This window comes from Macrobrachium rosenbergii, chromosome 15, assembly GCF_040412425.1.
Source record: "Macrobrachium rosenbergii isolate ZJJX-2024 chromosome 15, ASM4041242v1, whole genome shotgun sequence".
Classification (NCBI taxonomy): Eukaryota; Metazoa; Arthropoda; class Malacostraca; order Decapoda; family Palaemonidae; genus Macrobrachium; species Macrobrachium rosenbergii.
Window position 1 is genome coordinate 32,333,386 of NC_089755.1, and position 12,654 is coordinate 32,346,039.

Consider the following 12,654-nt stretch of genomic DNA (forward strand, 5'->3'; position numbering starts at 1 on the left):
GCCGATTTTCGGTTAGTGGCGATTTTTGGTTAACATCACACCCCTAGAACAGAACCCCTGCTGATAACCAAGGACTGCCTGTATATATATATATATATATATATATATATATATATATATATACAGTATATATATATATATATATATATATATATATATATATATATATAATGTTGATTGTCTCTGATGGATTTATTGTCCATTATTAGATTAAAGAAAAAGACATGTATATAGCTTGATACAAACCTTATCTATTTTCAGATGACTGTGTCAGATTCAAGTCGTGAATCGTTCACGCAGAGGGAGTTGATGGAGATGGTAAGAAATGTTGCTTTGTAGTTTAGAATGACCTAGGTGTATTCCATTGAACAGATACTATGCATCTGTGATGTATTTCTGTGACAGTTCCTTTATTAAATATCCTGTAAATTGGTAAGATAAAGTCTTATTTTGGCTAGTGAATCAGAATAAGAAATTAAAAATTATAGGCCTTTAAAGTAAAAGACAATCGTCAGACTGTGCAAGTCTGCTCTGGGGCAAATGTCTGAATCTAAGGGAATAGGAGTCCCCTGATCTTTATGTCCCACCATGTACTGTGTATGGTTAAGGCATATAGCGTTGATCTCTGCTGTCTCCTGTCAGTCCATTCCATTCGGTATGCCTGAAGAAACTGTTGAAGATATTGTCACTAAACTTCATGTACAGTGAACATTATGAAGATTGCTGTCATATGCAGGCACGTTTTGATACAAATGATGTAACTATGCCAGAATTTGAGATGAATTTAAACCATTGCTCCTGCTACTTGATTTTGTTTATAGCTCATTTTCTTGATCAATGTGATGGATATTATAAATGGTAATCAGTTGCACATTTATATCAAAATTTTATTAAAAGAGCACTTTATTCATATCAAAATTGGATTACTTTGAAACCCTAAACTTTCATTTTTTTACTTTACAGCATGTTTTCTGAACACCTGAATAAAACTGAACCATGGCAGGACTTTCTTGCCCTTTGGGCATAGATCCAAAGAAGGGCCACAGACTTTAAGGAAGCATTGCATAATGATGATACAAGGGCATTGATAATAATAATTGTGCCTCTCTTATAGTGCCTATTCTCCTTGGGGTAAATTTCAAAATTGTTACATAATATCTTACTGCCTGTATTGTGTCATTTCCATCAATTATCACTTTAAAGCAAAAAGTTACATTCAGTTTTCTTGGTTTCAAGTGCTAAACCAAATACAAGTTTAAAGTTCCTTTTATGCCACAGAATTAAGTGAATTACATGTTGGATTAAATGAATTTCTTATGTGAATATATTGGCTGAAGATACATGAGTTTTCAAGATAAATGAGTTTAAATTTGCCATCTTCTTCAGTGCATAATATCAGATTAAAAGGAGTTGGTGTGATTAAAGAAAATGAAATCTTTAGCCCCCAAAACAGCCTGACAGCTAGCTCATGCCATTAGCAGAATATAAGTGTTTAGAGACTGGTCTTTACGCTTCCAGTGTCCCCCAAAGCTATAATTAGTTATTAACCCTAGACTTTGCAAGGATCTGAAGAGACTGCTCAGACTGGTAGAGGCAGAGATTGCTGCTAAATTTTGGAGTGAAAGGTTCAGACATTTCCTGTGGTGTCAGTTGATAGACCACAAAGTTTGTTACCCTTGCCTTTTACAATGATTTTAGGTGGAATTTCTTCTAAGGCAATTGATTAATAGGTGTCTCGAATACCCTTAGAGAAAAACCAAGCAGGAAGAATTAGAGACAGCAGCTGCACGGCTTTACTGCTTCAGTATTCCAGTTCAAGAGATTGTGTCATGATGCTTTAGGAAGTTCATATTGCTGTACAAATTGCTACCATATTAATTAGTATGATATTGCTGTCAGTTTTTTATTTACTACCACAGATCGTATATCTTTATTACAATACTGTAATGTAAAAGTCAAATTTGTAGAAACACACACACATGCATAAAAGTGACAGACAGTGCACATTAACCTGGAGTTGTACAAGAAATTAACCCCTGTTCTGTAGCTAACATGAACTTGTATGGACATACATTTCATGTATCTATATTGCCTTCAAATGCAATCTAGTGTAATTTAATGGTTACAACTGAACAAAAGTGAACAAGAACTAAATGCAACATGGCTGGTTATTTATACCAATATGTTATTTGATGATCCATTGAAGTTTTTCATTGTGCTGGTATTTCAACTTCAGAAAAGCTTATTTAATATGAAAATAATTTTGTTTCACAAATTTAAGCACTCGTAAATTCTTTGTCACTGTCAGAGTTATACATCTGAGGTTGGGAGGTAGAAGGGCATGAGAAGGGATGGACACACACGCAAGCAGCCAATGAAAGAACAAAACTCCTATGATATAGTCATGACATATCTTTGTCATCCCCTCAAAAAGCGATAAATAAAATGACGTGAAATGATGTCATTGCTCTTAACCAAGAGCATTCACAAAAGTTCCCAAGCAGACAAAGGCCGGCCCAGCCCTCCCCATGCAGGTCTCTCAGCCTTCCCATCCAGTAAGCACTTACCCTGGCTTAACTAGCCCCCATCCAATACCTAGCTACTCAAAAGCAACAAATAAAATTACGTTTTATATACGTAACTTACCCAGTAATTACATAGTTATAGTTTCCTCTTGCACAGCAGCTTGAATTAAAAAAAATTCGCGGGTAACGCTTCACAGTTTAGTGCAGGTGATTGGTCCTGCTCATTAATGGGAATACCAGGAACTACTTAGCAAACAACCTCATTCTGTTTCTGCTGGCATTTGAGTAACATCAAGTGTCGATGGCAGCTTAGTTCTTAGATTTACGGTCAGAGACCGGTTTTAGTGAAATATTATCACTTTTTCGGGTAGTCTTCAAACACAGCTTTCAGGATCAGTACTTTATTGTTTTGTTATTACGATCTGATTCAAGTTGATCTTTTCGCTACAGTAGCAAATATTCAATCAAATTGGTTAACTACTGAGTGGCATAATTTACCAATTAATGTAAATTGCATTCACTACCACCTTTATCGATTAGCATAAGAAAACATAAATATTGCATTCGCTATTGAACCAATATTTTCGTTGATGAGATGTATGTCTACAAGTCTCGATAATGTTTGATAGGATTTGAGATGTCTGTATAATGGTACTCTGGGTACTTCAGATTATGTCGGTAAAGGTTAGCTTTCCTTTTCCAATTAGCATAATAAACGTAATGTTGTATTCACTACACGACCGATATTTTCGGTAATGAAATGCATATCCCAAGTTTCCAATGATGTTTGATAGGAATTGAGTTTACGCATGTTGGTACGCTGTGTACTTTAAGTGTTGTCGGCTAAGGTTAACTTAATATAGTGTTCGCCACGGACCGATATTTTCAATAGGATTTTCTCCTATCTATTTACCTTGTAGTAAGGTGCCGAGATTTGTGAGAGCCAGGGGCTACAGTGCACCTGGAGCACCCACCACTATCAGCGGATGGGTCGTGGTCTTTTATTTCAGTGCAGGTGACAGTCTTATCTGATATATTTATATTGGTACTGCACCTAGGGCAAGGGCAAATATTATTGCTTTGTTGGTCTTCGGAAAACTTCCTCGCCACAAAGCTCACACTGATAATTTGCCAGCGTTTGGGTTACTCTTCCACTGCAAAGTTCCCACTTGAGTAGAGGCGATCCTGGCTATACCGCCACGCCACTACAGGTTAAGATGAGCACCAACCAGAGGCAATTCTCTACTGCAGGCTCTCTTAACTAACAAGGAACACAAGCATTGTATTCAATGCTAGCAATTTTCTGTATTTCAAAATCATTACATGGCTTAATGCCTTTAGGTAAAATGTGTTCATGTATCCCACCTCCTGTCAGTGTGGATTTAGCTATATAATTACGGGGTAAGTCTCTCATATAAAAATGACTTTTTTATAATAAAATAAAGTTTTATATATACTTACCCAGTAATTACATAATCGGAGCCCACCCTCCTCCCCATGGCATAAACAGAATGAGGTTGTTTGCTAAGTAGTTCCTGGTGTTCCCATTAGTGGGCGGGACCAGCCACCTGTGCTGAACTGTGAAGTGTTACCTGCGAAATTGTTAAATTCAAGCTGCCGTGCGAGAGACAGCTACAGTATAGCCATGTAATTATTAGGTAAGTATAGATAAAACTTTATTTTATTATAAAAATGTCATTTTAATTAATGTTAATACTCTTATACCAACAACATTTTCAAAAGTTCCCCTGCAGACAAGGGCCCCCCCCACAAAACTCTCTTGTTCAAAATGCTTACATTGGGCTGCCACCCCCAAAATGCCATTTTCTCAGTATGTTTGCTCATCACTTTAAACGGCATTGCTATTGCTTCTCTCTCTCTCTCTCTCTCTCTCTCTCTCTCTCTCTCTCTCTCTCTCTCTCTCTCTCTCTCTCTCTCTCTCTCATAACTCTCTCTTGAATCAAATGAAGAATGAATAAAGGCAGGAATTTATTTCTGGTGATAAATTCAATTTTCGTCATAATGTGGTTCGATTCCACAATAAGCTGTAGGTCCCATTGCTAGGTAACCAGTTGGTTCTTAGCCACGTAAAAATAAATCTAATCCTTCGGGCCAGCCCTAGGAGAGCTGTTAACCAGCTCAGTGGTCTGGTTAAACTAAGATATACTTAACTTAACATGAATCATAACAAATCATATAGCTTTTAAAAAAATTTTATTTATATATGGACAGACCAGAGTGTGATGGAGATGGCCAAAACAGGCTGTTGCCACGTGTGGGAGTGAGACGTAGAGCCTAGGTAGTTATTGTAGGACAGGAGATAGAGTCCCCCTGTTCTAAGTCCTTTATATTCTATCACTCAGCCAACAAGCACTCTTCTGGCTGAGACCTGCTAGAAGAGAATTCTTTGTAATTGGTTGGTCTGTTTTATGGAGCCCCAGGGTGACCATGATGAGAGTGTAACTCCTCTGTGACTCACAGCAACTGCCAAAAATAGGTTTTCCCTAAATCAAAACCTGTTTTATATACAAATTGTGGTGCTGTGGACCCTCAGGATAGTGCTATGTTCAGAAAGCGTGAATATAGATAAATGAGGGATTTCTTTACAAGAACAAAATCATCTCTCCAGCCCTGTGAGAGTTAAAATTTGTGGAATCGGTGATCTGGATGAACTTTTTTTTTATAAGAACTTCTGAGCTAATATATTACTGTATTGAATATGTTGTCTGTTAAATATCAGAATACTTTTGTTAATTATGCAGTTTCTTGTCTGTACTTTCTGAATGCAGTTCTTGAGATTGACATTATTATTATCATTTAGTAGCATAATCAGACATTATTATTATTATATTATTAGGTAGCGTAATCAAACCACAAAGCCAAAACACTCAAAAGGCTGGCTATGGGTGTTGAGATATTTTCATACAATTCATACTTTATCATATATCTGTTATTAGAGGGGGTCAGTACTGATCCTTGATGGATACCAAGATCTTTTGTATCAGTGGAATTATAATAGGAGAGAATGGGGTAGTACCTAAATACACAGAAGTATTATTTTGTAATTACTCTATATATATAATGCCAATCTAACCTTTTCAGAAAGAACGAATGTCCAACGAAGCAAACCGAGTAGTTAGAGATCGCTATCGAACCCTTCTCATTGACCAGCAAGAAAAAGTTGACAGGGCTGGTGAACCAGGTGTGCCTGTTGAAGAACTAAGGACCATGGTGTGCTTGGCTAATGAAGAAGTAAATAAAGGTAAGTGTTCTCTAAATTTGTATTTGTATTGTTGTACAGTGTATCAGTAAAAAAAGAAATATCAGTGATTAAGCATATGAAAAATGTATTACATGAAACTCAAAGGGAGTTAAAGGAATAAAAGAATGTGCTCTTACAATGCTAGAATTTTTCTCTTGCTAAGCTACTTGGTATGCTGTGGTGCAGCCAAGATTCAAGTCATTATGCTGAAGGAGTCTTGATTCTGTATCATACTTCAATATCCCTCACTAGGGAGAACCCTCTTACTTAGTGTCACAGATGTTTTCACTGCTATAGTTGTAGTCCATCGTCTTTTCAGTTTTGCACCTTTTCTGGAAAACGTATGTGATAATTCTACTAAAGTTTGTGTTTTGCAACCATCAATGTAATATGTGTCAAGATGAAGTAAGAGAAAAGGGTTTTGATGTTTGTTTCCTGCAAAGATGTTGCTATCTTTTAAATATACTGCTGGAGCAAGTTAAAAGACCCCAGTAATAACTTGTATGTGTTCATACTAAGCAGAGTTTTTTATTTCATTTTGTTGCTGGCTCTGTGGGACTCATCCAGGAACGAATTTCCATAAAGTTCCCTTTTCCTAGGAGATCATAAATGAATGCATAAATATGGAACTGAAACTGATCCCCCCTCTTGTAGGCAACAACTAAGATAAAGTTGCAGTTGAAGCAGCCAAGCCTGCAGCCATTATGGCTACACAAGAAAAAGTTTTTTCATAAATAGTTTATGTGACACCACTGACATTTATTATAAGAAGTAAAATAGTTAATAACAAATTAAAGCTGACAAAACCTTCAAAAGGGTTATGACAGTCATCATTACAAAAAGGAACACCTGTAGAAGTGCTATTGTCAGGCACTTAATGGTTCAGATGCTATATCAGATCCTGATCCCAAGAAATTAAGTGAAATGCGGACAAATGACCAGTCATGGTTTGATGATTCATATGGATGAGATTACCATGACAAAGATACCAAATTCAACACATGGAGATGAAAATCGTTCAAGTGAAAATTACACCATTTTTTGTTGAGTCTTGCCATGCTGCAAATAGAACTTACCATACATCCGAAAGACATTACAATAATTCCTTGAAGAGGAAACTTGAAGGAATTACTCAGCCTCATTTGTGGTGGACCAAATTGGCATCACTTATCTTTGGGTCAGGCTCATCTTCCATTCCACCACTACTAACAGATGATGGTAGATTGGTTAGTGGCCCTAGGGAAAAGACTGAACTGCTTTATCAAGCTTTTGAAGCTAAGTAATCAGCTGAGGATGTCCTCTCCCTGATACTTGTCATCCTGAACCTATTCTTAAAAAAATCTGCATTTTGCTCTAGTGATGTCAAGAAAGTTCTTGATAATCTTGGTAGTTGGGTTGGAGAAGATCCTGATGGTCTCTTCCCAAGGTTTTCTAAAAGAAGTTTCTTGTGTGTTGTCTCCCAAGATTAGTGGATTCTAAAAATTTTTATGTTGATTTAGTATCGTTGCCAATGAGCACAAGCATAATAATACATTGCCTGTTCCCAAGAGAGGCATATCTGCAGACTGCAGTAACTACAGGTCAATTTCTATTCTGCCCTGTGCTCTCCAAAGTTGCAGAAAAACTTATTTTTAAAAAATGCCCCTATATAAGTATGTGGAATTTAAAGGATTGTTAATTGATAGTTGATATGCATATAGGAAGCAGCCAGGTACCTGCATTGCTCTATTAGACTTGACATGCCATTTGCAAGAGAACCTTGATAAGGGTTTTGAGTGCAGAGTAATTCAAATAGATTTTAGTGCTGCTTTCGATTTAGTAAATCACAAGGCACTTATTTATAAACTTCAGAATCTTGGAGTGGATGGATATGTTTTAGGATTACTTCAAGATTTCCTTACAGGTAGGCAGCAGCGAGTTGCTGTTGATGGGATCTTTAGTGAACCAAGACCTATTGTGTCTGGAGTTCCACAGGGTAGTGTTCTTGGTCCACTGTTATTTTTAGTGTATACAAGTGATATGGTTGTTGGCCTGGAAAACAAGATTGTTCAGTATGCTGATGATGCAACACTTGTGGGTGTAGTAAAGTCTCCACTTATAAGAAATGAAGTTTCCCTCAGCCTCAGTTGGGACATGGACCGGATCAGTGAATGGTAGTCGGTGGGGTATGAGACTGAACTCCAGTAAAACAAAAACACTATTGATTAGCAGATCTCTTACAGATCTTCCACCCCATCCTCCCCTTCAGGTGGATGGGACTTTGCTGAATGAGTCTGAAGCTTTAACTATTCTAGGTGTAACTTTTGACTCACATCTTACTTGTGAGAAACAGCTAATGAAAGTTTCATCAAATGCCTCACAAAAGTTAGGTATTGTTCATAAGGCCGTATACATGTATATTCATAACAGTGATAAAATTAATGAAACTTATTTAGGTCAATTGTGCTCCCTTTACTAGAATACTGTTCTCTGATGTGGATGTCTGCTTCTGCCAGAGATTTATCTCTTTTGGATATAGTGGTTTGTGGTGGTAGGTTTCTGTTTCCTAATATTAGTAGTTATTACTTTGACTATCGATGGATGATCTCTTGTTTCTTAATTTTTCATAAGTTGTATTTTAACAGAGATCTTTCACATTCACAATTGATCTCTGATCCTTTTCACATTCACAATTGATCCCTGATCCCCTTCTCCTGCTGAGAGCAACCAGATTCACTGAACAGCAGCACCAGTATACAGTAAATGTGCCTTGCTGTTGGACTTCTCAGTTCCAGAGGTCCTTTATTCTTCAAACTTTTGAACTGTGAAACAACCTCCTTGAGAATGTCATGCAATTGGAACTTCAGAAGTTCAGGTGAAGATGCAATGCATTACAATCCTAATACAGTTCTCCTTTTATTTTAATAAAATTTACTTACATTTTTATATATTTATTTATTAATATGTTAATATATGAGTTTTTCTAATAATTAATCTCTTTCTGTATTTCCCATTACCTTCTGTTAACTTCTTTCAAATGAACACTGTATTCTTGGAAGTTTGAACTTCAGGTCAGTTGTCCCTGTGGGCTTGTTCCATATGAATAGGGTTCATCTTCTGAATAAAATAATAATATTAGAATTGGCCACCCATGTTTAACAGATATTTAGGTAATGGCTAATACAGTATTCATGATCCAGTTCCAGCCTCTAATAATCCAGTGCAATATAGATAATAAAATATATGATTTCTCTCTAATAAGAAGCTTTATTTTTTAAACAGTTTTGCACCTCACCTTCATAGAGAACTCATGAGCTGTGTAGTGGTAATGTTGAACTTAGCATAACATCTGATGATACAGTAGACATCCTACATTATTAATTTCAGGGACAGACCCCCTTAGAATCATTGGCATTCAAATCCACAAATATTGACTATTTTATAAAGATACTTAGAACTGCCTATTTTGATATTTTAAACACAAAAAAAAACTTTAAAAATGCTTATGCCTGAGTATTTTAATAGTTTTATCACAAGAAGTGCATTTCGTCACAAAAATTATATGAAAATACAGTAATTTGTGAATATTTATCAGTTAAAAATACTGCAAATAGGCAAATTTTCCACGAATAATGTGTATATATGTTCTATAGAGAAAACCGCAAATCGCTGAGTCTGTGAATTGTGAGAATGCAAATTCCCTGGGTTTACTGTATTACATCTCTCACTCTGTGAGTTACGATGCAAGATTGAGGGTATGTTTAGTGCACTTTGGTAGTTTGTCACAGTTTGAAGAATGGGTGATCTAGAAGAGCAGTGTGCTTGTGTTAAATTCTTTTTTAAACAGGAAAAAGCGTTTAGAAACTTTTCAAACGTTTTAACAGATATATGGAGCCTCCAAAAGGGAAAAGCTGATGTTAATTGTCATGATAATAAAAGACCTATGGTGAGGGTTTTTTGACTTGTGCCATTGTGATACAAAATATTGCATCAGTTCCTTTAATATTTCAGACAAAAGGCATATGGCAGTGTTGAGCAAGCTCTATCAGTCAACTGTTGACCAGGCAGGGCAGGCGCACGATGACCCATGATGACAGACTAACTGTTTCTGTCACTCGGTTACGGGTTGCCATAGAGCAAGAGCCTGTTCCTTCACAAGGCTTGCTATAAAAAAAAAAAAAAAAGTCACTTACTATTGAATATTATGCAGGCAATGCACACCCTGGTAGCCGAGCTAAATAATATTCTATTTAAAGGAAGTTAAAATTATAATTGTGCTTGTTTTTTTTCAAGGATTGTGGTATTAATTTTTTCCTGTAACGTGGAATACACCATTTTTTCGATCTGAAGAGGATTTTATTTTAGCACTCAAAATTTGGAGGCCTATATGTTTTGCATTTAACAGCATTAAAAACAAAACTGTTTATTACATTTTGTTTATTTGTCATAATCAGAATATAAGAATTGTTATAATTTTAAAGCTGGGGTCTTGCTAGATCAATGGGGTATATTAGGATGATCCCTGTATGCCTTAATTACTTGCAACAATCTGGACTCTGGCCTTGAGGTCAGCTAAAATTATAAACAACAAAATATGGCTGAAGGCATACTTCAAGAGGGGAGTGATTAGATAAACTCTGGGGTTTAACTTAATTGATTATATTACAAAAGAAAACACATCAGAAGAATGGTAGCGTAATTCTGGTGTTATAAGATGAAGAATAAATGACTGGGAATTTGCTGAAGGAAACACAATGGGATGCCCCGCTTCAAAGGGCGTTGAAAATGAGGTTGTGGGGACCACTATGCAAACAAGATGATACGCAGATCCTCAGTTGAATAACTCCTAATCTGTAATTTAAAACACTTATGGTTACTCAACTGAAACTGGCACTGTAATGAAGGAATCGAGGAATTGCATAGAAGATGCCTAGACTGAGCTCGATTCCAGTGTCTCGAATATCATATGATTACGTTACACGTCTTGCCACTGCTTTGCAAATTGAACAGTACAAAATATAAAAAGTAATACAGGTCCCAATGTAGGTATATCACACTATGAAAAGAAACAGAAAATAAGTCTTGTATTACGAATAGGAAATAATTTACTGATGAAAAACCTAAATCCTGGTACTTTTCACACTATTTAGGAGCTGAAGTTCTCCTCTTATGGTGGCCAGCGAGAGGGAGGGCAAGTGAATAAGTTCACAACAAAAGTTACTTTGGGTACTGCCAGCCATGTGTTAGAAATAGGCAGTTTAATGGAGCAAGGGACAGGATAGTCACCCTATGGTTGCGTCCGACAGAATATTCATCCTATGGTTGCGTCCAAGCAATTCTAAGGCCGAGCATTTCTCCCCAAGACCCTTTATAGCTTTCAGGAATTACATTTTTCTGCCTCCTAGGTGGTGTTGGGATCGTTCTGCCCACATGGAAATGTGGGCAGCATGGCTGAAGTTTCAAGATGGCAGAAAGCACATGTTCAATTCACCAGTTGACCTGCCTTAGGGAACGGTTAGCTCTGATCAGGTCTGCACCTGCCATTTAAGGATTTTGACTCGATTTAGCACTTGGACAAGAAAGAGATTAAAAAGTTTTTCCCAGAAAGGCAGTTGATCAAAGAGGTTATAGAGGCAAATTTACATCTATAGTGAATCATACTAAAATAAATTAATTAATTGTTTAGTCCTTATTTCATGCGACTTATTGACTGGAAGATGGTGTATGAGAGAATATTCTTGATAAAATAAATGTTTGGCTAGGCCTTATGATCCTTGCCTGATCTGTGAAGGGCAGGGAATCCTATAATATGTAGTATGAATTTGTTAATAAGTATTTGTGTGGTTATAAGTCGTTTTGACCTAATTCTGAAACCGTATGGTTGGAGACTGAATTAGTCACTCCTTGAGAGAAAAATTTTTATACTCTCCATAATGAGTTGAACCATAAAACAAAAATGATGTAATTCCCTATATTATTAACTTCCATAATGGGTGGTAGATAATATTGATAGTGAGTGAGAGGTTGGAACATAACATTAAAATATTTTATATAGTAGAGAAATATTAACTAATAAAAGTTCAATAAATGTTTTTGAATGTAATTAAAGAACAACATCTAAAGATAAGTCCATATATTCTTTCGAACACAAAGAAAAACAGCAGTAAATTATGTTTATCCCATATATTCAGCAAAAGTGGGTTTTCTAGCCCATTTCAGTTCATGAATGCTATTCACATCCTAATATTTAGTGTGATGCCCAGAAGCACTGATAATTTAGTTCACACATGACATTACCAGTTACTATTCATTTTAGGCCTATTTGACTCCCATTAAACCATTCATTTGTAAAAAAAAAAATTGTCCTAATATTGGGATAATTTGTCGTCTCAGGTACTATATCTGAATTAGCTGAATTCTCCTTCATATTTGTAAGAAATTTTCTATTTCAATTTAACACTTTTGATGGTATTAAAAAGCAAATTGGCATATGTAAGATTTAGAAGTTATTGTGCATCCAAACTGGTCTACTCAACATTCGGCGTAAGTGCATTTTGCCACCTTTCAGGAAAGCGGAATAAATTTAGTTTAACAAAGGAAGTTATAAATTATATCATATTTTTTATTATATATTATTTGCTAACTTAAAATAACGTTCTTTCTTATAACAGGAAGAACTTTAAACAGCTGATAATATGGTAATATTAAATATGCCAAACTCCACTCACTTATGCATTATTTGTATAAAATAACAGTCGTAACAGAAAGCTCTTTATACAGATGATATTCTGTTAACATGGTGGGTATGACTGTTCATGTGTAAAGATAATGAAATATTTCATAATGATTTGGAGAAAATATTAAAAACCTGCATAAAACAAGGAATTT

General features: G+C 35.9%; 1 protein-coding gene across 1 annotated transcript in view; it reads left to right on the plus strand.

Moving 5' to 3' along the window:
• Positions 1–12,654, plus strand: part of LOC136846304 (non-structural maintenance of chromosomes element 4 homolog A-like) — a 59,500-nt gene that overhangs the window by 17,682 nt on the left and 29,164 nt on the right. The window contains exons 3-4 of the mRNA XM_067117106.1: positions 262–318; positions 5,628–5,787. Of these exons, the coding sequence (XP_066973207.1) occupies positions 262–318; positions 5,628–5,787 (217 nt within the window). The remainder of the gene's footprint in view (positions 1–261; positions 319–5,627; positions 5,788–12,654) is intronic.